The following is a 19,682-nucleotide window of genomic DNA, read 5'->3' as shown; positions in this document are numbered from 1 at the left end:
GGCTCTGCTAATTCCTGCAAGTTTTGGTGCGAATCAAACAAATGGGAATCTAATAAGGATTTATGACAAAAAATCACACATTGTCAGTTATGGACATGTATTTAAAAGAGTTTTATACAAGTTAAAATACACTGTCTGGCATAATGATTCATCAGTTTGAAATAAGATATGAATCAACAGGTTTCAATGTGAAATTCCATCCAACACGATCTTGTTTAATTGCTTTTTCCCATTTCGGCAATTCTGTTGAACATTTCACCCAGTAATCAGAATCTTCTCGTTGTTCAGAAGAAAACCAGATTTGCTGGCTATGTAATGCCCACTTCTCATCGATAACATTACCACAAGTGCGGGCCATCTTAATAGATTTATCAACCAGTTCTGTGGCTTTTTGAATATTTCCAGTCAAAATGTTGAAAAATGAAGTGAAATGAAATAAGCGCGGATAAAACACAGGGAATTGTTTACACAGTTTCTCCAATTGGTTAATTGATGATGAGCAATTTCTGTGAGCCTGAAAATCAAAATACAAGTAACAATTTACATCATAATCATATCTGCAGAGATTGGTGCGAAGAATAAGACCAACATTTAAAAACTTAATGTATAAATTCTATTGTTCAGTACAGTGGTTCCCAAACTTTATTTATTTATTAAAACTCACATTCTTGGTTTCTTTGTCATTTAGTCCATAAGATTCTTGTGACTTTCTCAGAGCTAATAACCTTGCTTCTACCAATCTTGTGAATGATTTTGCTGACATGAAGTTGTCAAAATATTCCGGCACAATTTTCGTTGAAAGCTGATATGAAAAAATATATGTGTTAGTATTCAAAAAATAAAAAGTTGGCTGTACAACATGGTTTCCTATAGGAAAAAGACAGACTGGATTACTATACAAAATTTAAATTTTATTTCTAAAGATATACCCAAACATTGTTGCATAACAGATTTTTATTAAAAAATGATTCTGATGATTTCAAGATTACTAACCAATCTTAGATTACAGATTACCTCAAGCCAAGCTCTTCCTTTAAACACTTCATCCCTTCTATAGCACCACACAGCCATACTTGTTCGTATGTAAAAACGTGGAACATCCCCTTAAAACATTAGACAATCGTTTATTGTCTACTTTATGTAGGGACATTTCAAAGAGTCACAACATTGGTTTCCACACCATGTATGGTGACTTCATACATTTAGTGAATTTTTACAAGTAAGTATGTTTGCAGATTTAGACACCTGATTGTGACCGCAGCAATAATTGCTAACTGTACTTGCCTAAATAAGATACTAATGTTCCTAATATACAGTGAAAGTACATAATACTATACAAAGCCACATTTTATGCTTTTTTGGACCTTTCTAGCGATGCCATTAAATTTCGGACACTAAATTTTTGACACTAAATAAAATCTTACCAATATCTAGAGATTCTGTTGTCTGTAAATAATCCACACATGATAAAGCACTCTCAAGCATGTAACCCGCATCTAATACAAGGTCAAAAGAAAGAGAATAATATATAGAGATGCCAATTTCATCAAAATCCTGTTTCGAAATAGATTGAAGCAAATTAAGAACCTCGTTGCAAGCTCGGCCCTTTGCTGTCATCATGTGGATTTGAGCAAGCAAAGGTAAAACTGAAACAATATAGAACATAAATTAATTTGAATGTATGTTCACATTCAAGCACAACTGTAGTTACGACATGACCACCCATTGTGTACTATGTATGCAACATTTTTATATTCTGTTATTTTTTTACAAAGCTAACAAACAATGGGGACAATTCATTAGTTACCATTTGGCTAAAGTGAAGCATCTTGTTAAAGGACTCACGCACTGACTAAAAAAACTTGTAACTGTTTAAAACACATTGTTTAAATATATAATTTAGGTGTTAATTCGTCCGACGCCGTGGTCAAGTGGTTAGCGCACCTGCCTCTAACCCAGAGGTAATTGATTCAAAACTTGTCACTGCTACCATATTGTGGGCGTATGTGTCCTTGGGCAAGACAAATATTGGCAATTATTGCTCCAACCCAGTGATCAATAATGGATTGCCCCCAAACATAATAAAATAAAAAATTATCAGCCATACATAATGAAAACATCCCCCCAAAATAATAACCCACAAAGTAACATACATGGTAACTCATCAGCTCGCACGAGGTGTATGAAACAGAACACTCATGTGATAAAGACTGTTGTTTTCCAGGCACGCAAGAATAAAGTAAGTTACATTTATTCATTAATTCAATTCATATGTATAAAAGGTTTTAAATATATTTTATGAAATCATTAAAGCGCAAGTAGGTATATGTTATATTATGACTGACCAATTAGTTTAATGTGAGTGTCTCCAAGCGTGTCTGCAATATTATAAGCTCTGTAACCAGCAGTTGTTGCATGAGAAAGTTTCCCATAACATAAACGTACTGAACAGCTAACCTGTGATAACATATATATATGAGGGTGCTTAAGTTGTCACTATATAAACAATTAGTCCATAAAGGTCTCATTCCATCCTACTACAAAATGAAATATAATCCACTTTAAAAGTTCTTTCATATTTCCTTTTTTGTCAGGAGTTTAACTAAAGCCAAATTTATAAATGTGTTGGAAATAATCTCAGAGTCTAGCAATAATAAACTTTGATTTTTTAACCCTACATTTGTCTGTCTTGATATTCATACAACTAGTTTGGTTAATTTACTTTATAATAATTTTTATGCTGGAGCATTCAATTCCAACAAAATTATTAAATAAAAATTCTTTTCCTACCAATTGCAGATGACCAGTGATGTACAAATCAGGCGAGGTGAGTTTTTTTGGCAAATCCAAACACCTGGCAGTTGCCCTGTTTTCATAATATGCACTTTGTGATATATCACCAGCAATATGATGAAACTGCATCATGTAAGTATAAGCTGTAATTAACTCTTGTAGATCATCATCTGCTGCTTCTGCTCTGTTTAACTGGAAGTAGTGGACTAAGTTAAAACATAAAAAAAAACTTTTATGGCTAATTTTTTTTTAATTACCAATGTTTCTGTATCCTATTCAGCAGGTCACATTAACAATATAAATACCATGTTATAAGCTAGGACGTTAAAATTGTATTCAGGGTATTTCTTATATTATGCCTAAAACCTTTAATTTAATGTTCTATGGTTTTATAAGATGACAACTCTAACAACTTATAAGTAAGTGTGACATAGGTATTTTTTTTGCAACACTTTTTACCAGAATGGCTACTACTTTTTAAACTAATTCATGCAGTGTATGCAGAACTTTAAAAACAAGAAAAAAGAAAACACCAATTTTAAAGAGTGATTTGTAAAAAAACAATATTGGTTTTTGGTACAATAAATTTTTAATTTACCTGTAAATACGCAACTAGCTTGGATAGCTGCATTTTATTTGGAAAATTGCTTTGGTTTAGCAGAATCTGCCAGACATATGAAAGACATCTCACTTGTTCAACATATTTGTTCGCAAGCTTACTGGATGCGCTGCCTATGTATCTATAAACAATAATTCTGTTAAAATATCTGCACCATAAACCAGGTACAAGTTTCATCTAAAAGAATAGTGCTAAGAATCTACCTTTAATTGTATCTTTAAACTGAAAGAAAATAAATATACGTGCGTTTTAAAAATATAGATGCGATTGTAATTAATTCTCGCATACATGTTTCTTTCTGAAAATATATCGCAAGCACTTGCTTATTTTTTTACTAATGGTTCACAATTTCTTGCAGTTTCTGACTTAATATTACTTTTATTAAAACATAAACTTAAATGAGAATCCACATTTTACAAAATTGTCATTTCAGCATGCAAACTTCCAGAGTAAAATTTGCATACACACGGCAAACAGTAGAGCAAGATGCCATCCATGTATATTTGTTTATAAACACTAAATGTGAAAAATTGGTAATATTCATAAACTTCACCATTACTTACTTGCTTGGTTGTTTAATGTGCAGATTTTGAACATGTTTTTCATACATAGTCTGAATCCAAATAATAATTCTGTTTGTTGGTAATTTGCAATGCAGTATCTTAAGAGCCTGAGTATGCGAAAAGAGGTCACTAAAGTTATGTCATGATTTACAATTATGAATGAATGAATGTAACTTGCTTTATCCTTGCGTGATCGGAAAATGGCAGTCGTTGTAACATGGGTGTTCTGTTTCATACACCTCATTCCAGTTTACCAGCTACCATGCATCTTACTTTGTGAGTGATGTTTTTTTGTTTTTTTATACATATAGATAATAATTTAAACAATTGGACCGCCTCTCTTGATCTGAAAAAGCCTCTTTTTTTAAAAAATGATTATGAAAACATTTACGCCTTCTTTTTTTAGGCAAGTGAGCTAATGGTAACTAACTCAAAAGCGCCATGTTATAAATTAAAAAAAGGTTACTGAAAAGTCATTCATTCATCCAAAGTGGCAGGTTGCTAAGTTCTATTGATTAGTGTTAGAAATGATTAGCTTGAAACTGCTAGCTTTGAATTGACAATAAATCTCAATCAACAATAAACATATTAGATACCAACTTTAAGAAAGTGTGGAAGAGCTTCATCTAGTTGATCTTGCTGAAATAGCACTTGGCCAAGCAGCGTTTGTATTTTTGCTTGTGTATCACGACCAACTGAAAGAACCTAAATTATTTTGGTCATTTTACTAAACCTGGGGTTAATGCTAGGCAGTTGTATGAGTTATCACCATTTAATTTGGATCATAGTTTTAAACCTATTTTTCAGTGTAATCCAAACATTAGGCATAAATTATTAAGCTTTGGCAAATAAATTTGTAAAACAACATATTGTATGACTTTTTGTAAACATCTAATAAATATAGCAGCTGTTATAATACAACAACAGTTAAAAATCTCAAGTGGCAACAAAATGTCAAGACACTAACAAATCCACTTCCAGAGGTTCTAAAGAACCTGTCCAAGTGAATTTATATTTAGCACAACTGACCTTAGTGTCATCTAGATTAAGATCATCATCTTCTGTGAAATTTGAAATAATGTCCAGACCCTTGTCTAAATTATCCACGATTTTGTTCACATCTTGTAAATATTGCAATGCAGGAGCAAGGTGCATGGTTGCTATGCTTGATTCAGCAGCTAATGTTTAAAAAGATTTACAACTGAAAATATGTTTAAATCTCCTTTAGGTGAGTGAATGAATCTAACTTACTTAGTTTTCGCACGTCAGGTCATTGAACTTGGGTGTTCTGTTTCATACACCTCTTGCCAGCTTACGAGTTACCAAGTATTTTACTTTGAGAGTGATTATTTTTTGGGGGGCTTATAATTTAAACAACCCGTTAGTGACCACTGGGTTGATGCAATTGCCGTTAAGTGTCTTGCCCAAGGACACATACGCCCACAGTGGTAGCAGTGTCAAGCCTTGAACTTATTACCTTTGAGTTAAAGGCAGACTCGCTAACCAACTGTGCTATGGTGCCTTTTTAGGCAGCTTATCTTCGCATTGCGTATCAACACATATTTATTAAGTTTTAATTTGATTTGGTCTATGTAGAAAAAGTGTTTTAATTTTAAAAATTCACATGACCAATAAGTTTAAGCTTAGCTTGATTACCTTTTAAATAATATTCAATCGTCTTCTCTGTGTTTGATGCTTTCTGACAATGATGAACAAGTTGAGAATAAAGCAAAGACAATGTATCTTGAATTTCATATGGTGTCCTTGATATTTGCAAGGTCAATGCTGTAAATTAAAGCAAAGATATAAAGCTGTTTAGATTTAAAACTGGTAAAAAGAGAGTACAGTTTTTAAAGAACACATGAATGTGAAGAAACAAAACGTTCTACAGCGCATAAACTATGTGTGGTGGTGGTATACTGGTATGTATTAATTTTTCAACTGTTTACATCATCACTTGAACACCTCAATTTTATTAATTAATTTGAAATTGGCAAAAATACACGGCACTGGGCATCGTAGCACAGCAGGTAAAGTGCTCACCTACAGACTAGAGCAGCGTTTCCTAAACTGGGGTAAATTTACCTCTTGGGGTAAGTTCCTCGTATTTAGGGGGTAAATAAGCCACCAATCAAAATCCACATTAGACATTAAACAACTTGTTGCCAAAAAGCTAGCACATTCGTCGCATTAAATATAACTGATGTAATTAGCTGTTTTTGCTTTTTAATAAATTAGCGCTATATTACATGTTGGGGGTAAATCTGATGATCATCTTTGTTAAAAGGGTAAAGCATACAAACAAGTTTAAGAACCACTGGACTAGAGAATACAGGTCGAGGCTTAAAGATGCATTTATTGCCGGCAAAATGTGTTTGTAGACAAGACACTTAACCAAAATTGGTCTAACCCAGTAAATATAAAACAAACAAGATTTACCAGATAATCTTTTAGCTTGTTCTTCTGTGTTGTTAATAACACGTTCATAAGTTGCTGATAAACCAACTGATTGCGACCACATCGGTCCAAGGCTCATCTTCCTGCTTTGTTCTGCACTACCACTGTGAGACAACAGAATACTTTGTAAATATTACACACTTAAGTACGTCAACCTCCAAGTTCATCTAGAACAACACTATCACAGAAAAGCCGATTTATACACACTGAGTGTAAGTTTAAAGCCGCTTTATGAACGAAGTTAAACTGCTATGTAAACAAGTGATTTTCATTCTTTTACAGAGATCCAAATATTCAGTTCAAATTAATATTAAAGCATTGGTGATCTTTTGTAGACATACAAAAACAGGTTAACTACTATGTCAACGATTATGTCAAACAAATCAAATCAAATGTTAATTAGTACCTAGATCTTTGTTTTCAGCCACCACAAACATCTTGTAAGCTGCAATATTGACTACCCTACTAGATACTACTTGATAAACTGAAAAATTTCCATGCTATAAAATATAATTTTTAATTACTTGCGATTACTTACATTGCTTCAGAAAGTGGATTTAGCATTTCCTGAACATTTTCAATCTCTTCAATGCCTGATCATAAAATAATATGTAAATAAGTAATTTAGTTCTGCGAAAAAGAATGTACATTCAAAACAAACAAAAAAGCACTCTCTTTTAAAATTCCCCTAACAGTCTTGTACAGTTGTACTAAAGTGTTTATTTAAAATTTTCCAGACAAGCTGCTTTTAGATATTATCTAGAAACTGTGCATGTTTAATCTTGGCATGTATAATAATTTAAAAATTGTCATTTTTCTACCTATTGTTAATCTACTTCCTCATATTAAGCAACTTAGGTATGTAAATAACAGCTGTAATGGAAATAACCAACTTCATAACCAAACTATTTATGAATCTTTATTTTTCTAACAAAACAAGCACTTTACCAACGCTACCTTTATTTTCTTGATTTTCAATTTGAAAACGAACATGGTTTACTTGGTTTTCATTGTTAGTATATAATGTGTAATCCGCTGGCATGTTTTCTGCCTAGTTAATATGCAAGTTGTTTATTTGTTTGCCAATTTAAACTCATCCTACATAATAAAAAAAATATACTACTCTGATTATGTGTTGAAGAATGAATAAATGAATGAATGAATGAATGTAACTTACTTTATCCTCGCGTGGCTGGAAAACGACAGTCGTTATAACACGGGTTTAACAACTCGTGCCAGCTTACGAGTTACCATGTATGTTACTTTGTGGAGTTACCATGTATGTTACACCAGTGTCATTGCACAGCTGTCCATTAGTTTAAAGCTCAATGCTGATACCATTGTCCATGTATGTGTGATTGGGTTACAATTGCTAATCATACAAAAAAAAAAATCCGTCACAAAGTGGCATGCATGACACATATGTTCAATATCACTTGTTTTATAAATCTGAGAAACCTCCCCCATACAGGTAAACAAATAATAATGATAAAACACAATTCTAATAAAAAACAATCAAAGATATCTTAAATAATCTCATAACCTAATCTTCCGGTCAATCCTCTTTAAAGCCTACTCCCCCTATTGTAGCCTGTTTTAATAACTGTTTTTTTGTCGCTATATTCTGTCTTTTCGTTAAAAATATTTCTAAATTTTCGCTACCATAATTAAAAGACAAATAAAATTATTAAAAAACAGAATATTTACTTGCAGTACAAGAGGTCTAGAAAATGACTTCCGTGCACCGACACCATCTATATTCATTCTACCGATCACAGAACAACGAGATAATCGTCTTGAACCAGCGTCAGGCACACCAAGCATGGTACTACAGGTTTCCTTCTAAAATAATATATTTATTTTGTTTTGAAAAGAATCTCTATTATGCTGCTGTATATGAAAACATAAAAATAGCAAAAGTCACCGATAAAAGTAATTTTATTGTAACTAATGAGTGAGCATGTTGTATAAAATAATACATCTTATTAATAAGTCACAGTTGCTCCATCAGCGAGGATAAATGATAATACATTTATCCAATTAAATTAAAGATAGTAAACACAATAAAACTTTTGCAGAAAAAAAAATGTAACAAAATGTAAATTGAAGTCTGATTAAGGACACTAAAATCTTAAAAAAACATTGCAAAATTTATGCAACATGTGAGTTACTGGTCTACAGCTTCACATTTTTTACAGATATTTTTCCATATATTTATTTACAATCATGAGTAACTGTTTTTTAATTGGGAATATAAATATTTAAGATGTTACATGTTACCTCTTTTTCAATATTCAACTTGCCATCTTGATCAACTGGTGCTGAATTTTCTTCACTTGTTAGATCTATTGTCTGTATTAACAGTGGTCACTAATGCCTTGTCATACCAAAATTTTACATAATTTCATACTTAAGTGATTACTCCTAAGCAGGCAAAAGCTGTGTAAAGCCATCGCATATGGTGCCTAACAGGACATCTTTATATAAAAAAGGGAGGGGGAAGATGGGACACCTTTTCGTTTAATTTTCTTGTCACAGTTGGTAGTAAACAAAGAAAATTCCAAGAATTTTTAAACCGTATTCACACGACTTCCATAGACGTTGTTGGTTGTTTAAAACACGATCAGGATATTTGGATACTATGTGCTAAAGGTATCCTGTGTTTCCCCACAGTACTATAAATGTAGAACAAATAACTGATGATCTTAAATCAAAAAATCCAGATTCTTGAGGAATATATAAACATGCCTTAAAAGTTAGTTGCACGCGATGCTTAATGGTGATGACCACAACTAGCATATGTTTAGAGAACAGTTTTACGACGAGTAAAAGTATTATCTTTTCATTGTCTGATGCACTACCCAAGTTTAATCCATATTTTTTTGGTATCTAGTTTTTTTGTATCTATAGATTTTTTGATGAACTGTAATTAAGTAGTACTGACTAGTATTCAAACCTTAAGTGAAAAAAACTAGTCAAATATTTAGAACTGCATAGAACCGACTCTGTTCTATAATAAAATATTTCTCAATAAAACCGAATGTATATTATACTTACAGGAAGAGCCATCGAACTTTCTGTCTCTTTCTCATCATTTTTTGCTTCTGAATTTCTTGACAATCGAAATTGTTTTGTGACCACTTCATCTGTTGATCCAGTAATAAGCACCTACCAAAATCTAGTTTGCCAAAACTGTGTGTATCAAGGGGTATAAACAATACTGAAAATAAAGAAGCACCTGTACATGTATTTACCTAAATTGAATAAATAATTGTAAGTTTTGTATATTCCTATGACGGTGCACCACAGTTGTACAATATAAGTATTCTGTTTCAAACACTCCGTAATCACTGACTTGTTAGCAATTACCCCATATGCAATTTTATATAGGATTTTTTTCTACATGGCTGACAAATGTTGGCATCCGTACAAAATAAAATATTTCAACCCATGCACCTCATTAATTTTCCCTTCCAAGTAATGAGCGCAAGCTTCATGGAGCGATCTTCTTTGATCTTTTAACCAGAGTTGATAAGCAGTTTCTTGCACAAGAGAGTTACGAAACTTATATTGCTCGCATCTGCAATTAACTCAATGAATTTGTAAACAAAACTGTTCAATATTAAACCAGTATGCAGGCATACATTATATACAATATATTTATTGAAATTATATGTATATAAATCATATAATAATATATATATATAGTAGGATGGGACACCTTTTCATTCCATTCTCTCTTTCCATTTGGTAGTAAACAAAGATCATTTAAAGAATTTTAAAGCCGTATTTTCATGACTCCCATAAACCTGTTTATTGTTTAAAAAATAATCAGGATATTTGGATTTTTTGTTTTAAAGGTGTCCCATTTTCAACCACACTACTAAATTATATTCTCAGTATAGTAATCATAGAATATACTGGTTAGATAGATTACCCAAAAACAAATATACTATTATTTCTTTCTTATTATTAGTATTTTTACAAACCTTTTTGCAACTTGCTCATCTTTATTCATTACATCATCGCCACCAAACGTTGATACTTTATGACACGCACATGTTATGCAAGGTGACATACCACCAAGCTGAATCTACAATAAGTTAAATATTATTTTGAGGGGTAATTGGTAACACCAAAGACAGTGAAAAGAAATCTTAGACTACTATGTGTAAACTTCAGGTTGTTACGCTAAAGAAATATTCAGGATTACGAAACATCTTTCAGTATTAGGAAACATTAGTGAAGATTTAATTTTGGCAGTTTATGGTAAACATGCGAACTGTGTAGGAGCAGGTTTTTTTCCAAACCACAAAAAAAGCAACCAAGGACAGTATTGGGTTAAGTGTTGATAACTTGCATATCAGCCAAATATTTAATGAAAAAGTCAACATTTAAGTTTGAAGAGAATTAGTTTACTTGACTGTAATATTACAAAATTAAGGAAGTAAATAAATGGATAATTTAGGTCCGTTTATACAGGGTATGGATAATGGAGGATTTACTGGGCAAGAAATATAATCTAATATTACAAAGTTTAACAAAAATGTAACAAATAAACAACGTACATAAAACTTACGCTTTTCTTTCGGTTTAAATCTCTTTCTGAAACATCAGCAGATGCACATTCAAACACACGTGATCGCATCAGCTGAAAAACTGCCCGACGAAATTTCTCTTCTTGGTATCCAGGTACAATAGATTGAAGCATCTGAATAGAAACATTACCACCAACCACAGCTGCACATTTTACAACCAGTTGTTCAAATGGCTTCATACGATCTAATCTGAAAGCACAGGACAGTATATTAAAATAAAAGGGCATACCTCTAATGAACAGTCACAAAAATTACAACTAACTTAGACAGTTTAGTAGCGGGGCTAGAATACAAAAAGTTCATTTTTTTTCACTCAAAACCCAAATATGAAATTTATTCTTTTTCATGTTTAATTTATGGTTAATTTGAATTAGGCTATGACCACATGATCTGACTTTTATAAACAGTATAAGCATTGTTTCAGCACAATGTAGGAGTGGAATTGACCAGTAATATTGCAATATGAAAAGAGTAACTTGTAACTTCACTAGTAATATTGCAACATAATGCAATACACAAACTAATATGAAGGGCAATAGCCTAAAGAAAAAGGTAAATAATGACAAAAGGGTCAGTCTAATTCAGTTCTTTTTGATTTTTCAATTCCTTTACCATTTTACGTATTACCAAAAAATTTTACTCCGGCAATGTGGCACAGAGAAAAATACAGATTTCCGAATCAAAAGCCATCCTTGTGGGAGTATTTCTTTTGGCAAGACAATTGCAATTTCAACGTCTTAATTGTTTATAGTTGTACAGCAAAATGCCATAGTCACCCACAAGCTTACATATGTGGTAACTTAAAAGCAGGTATGTGGTCAAAAAAACAAAGCCCTTGTGTTTTAAATCTGTTATTGACCACCATGCGAAGATAAATAAGTTTCATTCATTAATTAAATATTGTTTAAAAAGTTAAATTAAAATTAGTGTATGAGTTACCTTGTGAGTGCCATACCCCTTATAGATGCAGGCACAGGGAACTTGCTTAGATCAAAACCTGGTTTTACTACACATTCCATGGCTACAGAACTTGTCTGTGTTTGAATTTTAATTTTAGTTTCAGAACTTTCCTGAGAAATTTCCTCATTTGATTGGTTTAAAAAGTTGCCCATATCTGGATGAGAATGTATTATTTCTTGTCATTTTTATCATTAAAGTGTATTTTTACTACAAAAATGTATAACATTTTCTTGTAATGGAGACATTAAAGGAAACTGTAAGAGACATAACAAGAAAATTTGAGAAAATGTTTTACATTTACAATATTTTTAGTTTTAAGAAACAGTCAAAAGTACTTGAACAAAAAACTAAGTACCAGTTTTACTGTTGTTTCTCCATTTAATACGATCTGTCCATGACTTCATGGAATGCTTATTTTTCTTCAATCTCCCCGACTGTCAAATATTTTTATGTTGTTATGACAAAGAAAATCACAAAATAATCTTATATTGTTACACATGTGCCAATTGGAAACTATCACAAGATGTATGAAACAGAACACCCATATTAAATGACATCAGCCCAGGACACAAGGATAAATATAGGATACATTAATTTAATCATAAGTTTTTAAGAAATTGGTTAAGCAAGTACTAAATTAAAACCATGTATTTACAGACTCTTTCTTCCTTTCAGAACAATGCTGTTATATTCATTACATTTTGATGACTTAACCCAAGTGTCTGTTGTGGAAATTAACAGTCACTCCTACTATATGCATCTAGAAACATGTTCATACTAAACATGACATAACAATTATGTTATTTTATTACCTTCCAGCCTTTTATTTTCCATATTATTCATATTTTAATTGCTATAAATAACTTAAGAGATAAAACAAAGTTTTTGTAACGTTATCATTTATTCAAACAGTTCATCTGATTTACCTGATATGAATTTTGTTGATCCTCATCATTTTCCACATGTGTCTGTTCATCCACTTCTTTGTTTGGCGACTGTAAAAATATAAGTTTTTGTCAGTTTCTTTATAGTTTAGGTTAATTTTTAAAACAAACGTAAAAAATGAATGACATTTATTTATCCTGTTGTAGTGATGCAACGACAGTTCTAATATGTTCTATTTTAAACTTCTTGTGTCTACCTACGAGTTGCCACAGATATAACTTAGAGGATATTTGTTGTTTATATATGATTGACAATTTACATTAGTGGCCATTGGGTTGGGCCAATACGGTTAAGTTGCTTTCCTGGTTAATAAATACACCAACTCAAAATTATGTGAATTTTAGTATTTCATATACAATAAACATTATCGCTAACTCCTTAAACAACTCATACATAAGTGTCTAACATAAATGATCTTAACTTTGTTAATCATATGAGCAGTAATTTTTAACTAAGCCAATTTTTTTTTACTACTGCTGCACCTAAATAACACCACGGCAGTTGCGTAATTTCATGGAGAATTTCATAGACAGTAAATATATTATATTTTCCGCACCATGTCTTTTTCTTTGTCACTTTGATTCAAATTTGCTTTGCTGAAGGTTTCACTTCCTTGTCTGGCAACTAAGCATACAAACATTACCATCTTAAAACTTTATCAAATGTGACATAAATATTTATGTTCAATGCTATTGAATAGGCCTATATAAATATCTGTAATACTTTAATTCTAACTAGGCCATATAAAACAGTGCTTCTGGACTTAATGACAACTGAAAATTAAATCTAAATTAATGGCACAGCTTTGTTGACGCTATTTCTCAAACTGTATTTTACTCAATTTATATGCAAACAATAAAAGTTTAAATTTGGCTATAATAGTTCAATAGCTTTCAGTGTTTCAGACCCACATAAAAATTAATTAGTAAATAATTCAATCACCAGTTGTTTCAAACTGAGATTCTTTTCTCCGTTCTATCAGCGACCTATCAGCCACTCCAACACTTGGTCTGTGACGTGAAAGGTTAAACTTGTGTTGACTTTCTCCGTGTTTTTTATCGCTATCTGTGTTTTTAACATATACCAATTTAATTTGTAAACAGGATCGTCGGATTTTTATTCTTAAAGGTTATAACACTGGTGTGCATATACCCCATGCCTACATAGGAGTTACCAAGTAACAGCTTTGTGGGTGTTATTGTTTTTTTCTTTTTTGGGGGGGTCAAGACAATTCGAAAAAATGAACGTGTAAGTTATGAGTTGTATGAATGTAATAAATAAATGTAACCTTTGTGTAGTGGAGAAATGACAGTGGTTATGTTTTATTCCATAAACCTGGTGTCTGAGTTACCACATATGTAACTTTGTGGGTGAAATGACTGACAACCTGGTCAACCCCATTAGTGACTAATGGGTTGGGGAAAGTATCATTAAGTGTTGTACTCAACTACACATACGCCCACATTTAAATTTGAACGGCGTATGCTTTAGTATTGGTTAGCTTTTAAAATATTTAACTTTTATTAATTTGATGCAACATTATCATTTTCCATACCGTATAATATATCTAATAAAACAAAATTTAAATGAAGGTTTATGTTTTTAGTAGGAGCACCGAGCCTCCTATATTCTTAACCAGAGTCATAGGCCTATTAAACACAAACCCAAATTACTTGATATTTTGAGAATCTTTATGAAGAAATTATATGCTGACAGGTTACAATAATTTTTTTAAACCACAAACTTACTTAACAGGTGTCTGTCATTCAGTGGAACAATTAATAGAATTCCAGCTGTGTTCATCTCCTTTACCAATTGCTCACACCATACTATGAAATAATGAAAATTATATTTCTTAAAACAGACAATAAAAACAACAAACACATATACACTTTTAATAAAATGCAATAAAAAAACCCTAGTTTTATCACAAAATCATTTGTAAACATACGAGGAACTCCATAGCTTCGTTGCACAAGTATCATTTCCAACTCAAGTGGAATTCGTTCAACTTGTAAAAACTGACATGCCAGTGGAGTTAGATGTTCGTTCATTAAACCACCTAGCTTCACATACATTGTCTTTGGATGATACAGCACCTGTTTAATGCCTTTTATGAAATAAAAATATTTGCTGGGTGCCAGATTTGTGCCATACTGCCATTTAAAATTAATTCGGACTACTTTCATAAAAAAATGGTATGCAGTGAATGCTTAGCATATTTTAATTTGGAAAACATATTTCTTAGACAAATACACTTAAATTCAATTTAATCTAGTGGCAACAAATAATACAAAAAACATGCGTTACATGTGATATATTTTAACCACGTTTATGTGGATTTCCATAAACTGACTAAAATTACTACAGTATTATGTGCTTTCATTTATCACAACTTCACAAGTATCTTGCATCAATTTAAATCAAACTAAAAACCTGCTTTGCAGATTGACATGGAGGTTTATCGGGGCTGAACGGTCTCATCGTAAGCACACACAAAGCACGAGAATCTTTACTCAATGTTGTAATAAATTTCCAGGAGTCACTGTCCACATTTTGAGCATCATCAAGAGCAAATAAAACAAATTGGTTAGCAGTGATCTTTTGCACCATATGAACCAAAATTCGATGAAGTACACGGGTGCGATTTTCTGAATCCATTTGCTCAATCTAAAAAAGTAAGCAAAATAACTTGTCGCAAATTATTTCATTATTGTACTAACATCCCAAAACTGGTGGATTACCCAATAATGGTGTCACATGCATTCTTACAAAATGTGACAAGTTGGTTTGAGAAGTAAGGTTTTTAAAGCTTGGTCATAAGTTTATGATTTATATTACTTTGGTCACTGTAAAATGATTGGGAAGCACTGCACTATTTCATTAACATATTTTACAATCTGGCCCACCTTAGATGACATTGGAAATTTGACCATTACAATATCATTTAGAAGACATAGTTGATCTTCATCCTCCTTATCCACAGCCTGAAGTAAAGATTGTTCTCGTATATTCTGATCCTTGCACCCCTCAATTCCAAGTAACAACTCTACAAGTGTTTTCATGGCAAAGTACGGTGAATTGAGATCATTGATGGATAACGTAAATGCAATCACGCGAACACCTTCTGAACCTGCTCGCCACTGCAAAGTTATAAGTTAAGTTTTACACCTTTTACAAATAATAACTGCAACTTGTTTATTCTCACATTGCAATGCAAAGGCCTATGTTCTGTTTCATACACCTGGTGCCTGCTCACCACGTTTGTAACTTGGTAGGTGATATTTTTGTTTGGATTTTTTGTTTCAACGTATAAAAAATTCATGCGCGGCGGGTATAGCATGACGACATAGGGGACACGATTAAAAAGGTTGGCAATTCATCATGATACTGCAACTATAACACATCCAATTTACAAATTCATAAACGCTCGCCCACAAAGTACTATGACGCAGCAGTTATTCCATAGCTTTGACAGAAACCCATAGTTTTCCATGAACAGAAATACTGTTAAACTTATATTAGAAACCGCAGGAAAAATTTGCTGTCGGAAAATGTTTTCATGGTCTGTTTTAAGAGGGCCTTGATGTAGGCATATGGAATTGTTTTATTTGTTTCTGTAGGAAAAAGATAAAATTACTGGTTTCACATGCCAACAATCGAAGTTAAGAAAATTAAGTAAAACAGAAACCTGTATTTCTTGCATCATCCTTGTTTTACCATAACCTGCTTCACCTTCAAACACGATCACTCTTCGTTCTTTACCCAATGACTATGAAGACTTAATGTATTAGCTTTAAAATACTTTTGATTTTTAAACTTTACTTGTTTAGAAAGATAATGCGTATAATAATATTTAGCATATTCGAGTCAGGGGTCTATATATATACTTTACTTTACCTAACATTATTTAACAAAATTTGATACAAATTTGATTTACTTGTGAAACTTTGAGTTCTCTCAGCTCGGTCATAAAAAGTTCAGTTTCTTCAAATCTCCCAATAATTGGATATTTTGGTTCAACAACAGTTGTTGTTCCAGCGGATTTCCTCTCTCCTTCTGTGTAATCATAAACCACTACGTTCCCCACTCCTTTCATAGCTCGATGTGGCAATCTTGTGAACATGTCTTTGGAGAGCTTTGAGTTGTTGTAAGTTTCGAAGTCACATGACACATGGTTTGGGTAGTGCATCATTAATCTGGCAGCCAGATTCACCTTTTAAGCAGTTTTGGCAAACCATAAAATCTTATTTAAACTGTACAAAACACATATTTTTGGTATAACTAACACCCTTTTACAACACCTGTAGTCTATTCACTATCACAAAGAAAAAATAGAAAATACCACAATAAAATGTTGTTGTTGGTGACACCTTATGCTAAACTTTCAACATATCTTCATGCTCACAAAAGAGTGTTAATCAAAACCTTTATTGTGATACATTATGTAAAATCCTTATTTTGTCAGGACTACACACAAGCTGGATTTTTTTTTCATTTTTTATGTATGGGTAATAATTTGGACAACCCATTACTATTAGTGACCACTGGGTTGGAGCAATTGCTGTTAAGTGTCTTGCCCAAGGACACATACGCCCACAATGGTAGCAGCGACGAGCCTTGAACCCACTATCTCTAGGTTACAGGCAGGCGCGCTAACCACTATGCCATATTATAAACCAAAAATAAATTCATAAAAAAAAATTACCTTTTGTCCAATCACAGTGTATTCATTAAAAAATTACCTTTTGTCCAATCACAGTGTATTCATGTCTCTCAGTATGACCAATCACACCACAAAACACCGGGCCAGTGGTTACTCCCATTGAAGATAATGTTAAAGTGGGGATGGTTTCACGCAGTTCCTAAACAAGTTTTATAAAATATATACAGGTCTCAGAAGTCGTGCAACATCCATGTACATTTTAAAGAAAATACAAACATTGGTTGCCCAGGTACATTTTTATAAAAATTTATTTGAAAATCAAACTGTTTAATCGTAACAGATGAGATGGTTTTATAAAAAGAATTGATGTATGTGTTAATGCAGATGTTAAACATCTTTAGCACCTGTTATGATTATGATTAATATAAAATTGATATGCCAATGTTTTAGAAATGTTAGTAACAAAAACTCTGGCAAACAAAAGCCTTTTTTAAAATCTTGTTTTACGGGTACACATTTGGTGATAGACAAAAAAAAATGTTACAGTATTATTTGACAGTATTCTTAAAACGTAGGCGGCAAAAGCGGTTACTGTTGTTAAGTATTACAACTCAGTGTTGAACGAATACAACATTTACATGTATTCCTAGGAATAAATTCACTTACAAATCAAAATTAAAAATAACTGGCAATATGTTTTGAGTTTGGAAATAGGGACAACATGTGCTTAGGTGTCCCATCTTCCCCCACTCTACCATATATTAAAAATAATAAACAAAATGAAATATTGACCAACCTTGTTGATATTCCAAGCTGCTTGCAAAGCGTGTGCTGGTTCCTGTTCGTGTTTATCTCCGGGTAGACCAAAAATTACAAGAAACGTACAACCTTTGTCAAACATGAAAATCTTATTTAGGGAACCTTGTCGATCCATTATGTTAGTGTACACTATACTGAAGGAACTTTGCATGTTTTGACACTGCTTTTCGTGAAACAAACGATCACGAGGACTCAAATCAAATGCAAGGTTAATGAAGAGAATAGAGCATTGTCGCATCTCCGAAAGATATTTCAACGGTTGATCGTCGTCTAGTTTCCGTTGAACAACAGGCGATATATATTTGCGTACCACCAGCTCTCTGGTTGTGTCTGATCTTATGCCAAGACAAATTCGAATACTTTTTTCTGCATTTTTTGTGAATTTTAGACCCTGTGGTATGTCGACGTATTCATTCCATTCCTTCTTTGGCTCGCGGCGTAAATGACGTGCCAGTCCGAACCGTTCTGACAAAGCTTCTGAAATGATATTTTCTTTATCTGATAACTCCATAGCATTTGGCGAAAGAACAACCAAGCCAGCTTCGCAATATTTTTCGGCGTCATTTACTTCGGTAACAGGGCGACCAGCCATGACAAAATGGCGGCATTCCTGGTTTCCAACGAAGGTTGCAAATATTTTTCCCGCGCTGATAGCAATTTTTACACGAAGTTTAACACCAACATCGGTTGCTTGGTTGTCACATTTATCTTGAATAGCTAGGCTACACTTTGTTGCTTGGGAAATAGCGTGCTTTAGATCCGACCTCTCTTTTACTTTCCACACGGCTAGAATTGCATCACCCGCAAATTTAAGAATGTCTCCGCCGGCTTGAAGTATAAATTGTACAATTTTACCAATGTAATCGTTTAAAGTTACTGTGAGGGCATCAGTGCCTTTCTCGCTTGACATCGTATACCTCTCTGTAAGGGCAGTGAAGCCGGATACATCAGCAAACAGTAAAACTCCATCGAATTTAAGAATATGTGGTACTTTTCCATAATTTTTGTCAAAAATAACCAGATCGGGAATATGGGAAAATAATTTTCTTTCAACGTCGTCTGGCTTATTTGCTCCACCGATCTTGGTATGAGAACTCGACGTTCGTCGATGTAATTTAGACATTATAATATGCAAATTAATTCCTTATCAAACCTATGGCAACATTTTGAACAATTTACATTTAACTATTTTAACACGTTTATCAAAGGTGCTTTGTTAATCACACACCATATTGTTTTATAACAAAGGACCTACACAACAT

General features: G+C 32.7%; 1 protein-coding gene and 1 long non-coding RNA gene across 2 annotated transcripts; one reads left to right on the top strand and one right to left on the bottom strand.

The window, feature by feature from the left end:
• Nucleotides 1-80: 80 nt before the first annotated feature.
• Nucleotides 81-19,592, bottom strand: LOC149729604 (adenylate cyclase type 10-like). Its single transcript, XM_089886882.1, has 33 exons — nucleotides 18,398-19,592; nucleotides 17,681-17,800; nucleotides 16,876-17,151; nucleotides 16,627-16,707; nucleotides 15,845-16,078; nucleotides 15,372-15,605; nucleotides 14,887-15,034; nucleotides 14,684-14,764; nucleotides 13,878-14,000; nucleotides 13,492-13,559; nucleotides 12,917-12,985; nucleotides 12,346-12,424; nucleotides 11,970-12,144; nucleotides 11,012-11,219; nucleotides 10,422-10,525; nucleotides 9,889-10,012; nucleotides 9,490-9,600; nucleotides 8,713-8,784; nucleotides 8,140-8,274; nucleotides 7,390-7,483; nucleotides 6,971-7,025; nucleotides 6,415-6,536; nucleotides 5,632-5,760; nucleotides 5,005-5,153; nucleotides 4,576-4,680; nucleotides 3,976-4,082; nucleotides 3,392-3,533; nucleotides 2,791-2,985; nucleotides 2,346-2,457; nucleotides 1,425-1,646; nucleotides 1,015-1,103; nucleotides 665-802; nucleotides 81-514 (listed from the first exon to the last, which is right to left on the bottom strand). The coding sequence occupies exons 1-33, from the start codon at nucleotides 19,541-19,543 to the stop codon at nucleotides 152-154; spliced, it is 5,610 nt and encodes a 1,869-aa protein (XP_089743008.1). The 5' UTR covers nucleotides 19,544-19,592; the 3' UTR covers nucleotides 81-151.
• On the top strand, nucleotides 5,065-9,630 carry LOC149729605 (uncharacterized). Its single transcript, XR_016385867.1, has 3 exons — nucleotides 5,065-5,203; nucleotides 8,146-8,257; nucleotides 9,492-9,630. It is a non-coding gene; the product is annotated as an uncharacterized LOC149729605 (long non-coding RNA).
• Nucleotides 19,593-19,682: the final 90 nt, after the last annotated feature.

The sequence above is a fragment of the Ciona robusta genome, chromosome 10 (assembly GCF_009617815.1).
Source record: "Ciona robusta chromosome 10, ASM961781v2".
Classification (NCBI taxonomy): domain Eukaryota; kingdom Metazoa; phylum Chordata; class Ascidiacea; order Phlebobranchia; family Cionidae; genus Ciona; species Ciona robusta.
The sequence above is the reverse complement of the archived record's forward strand: the minus strand, read 5'-3'. Positions and strand labels throughout refer to the sequence as shown.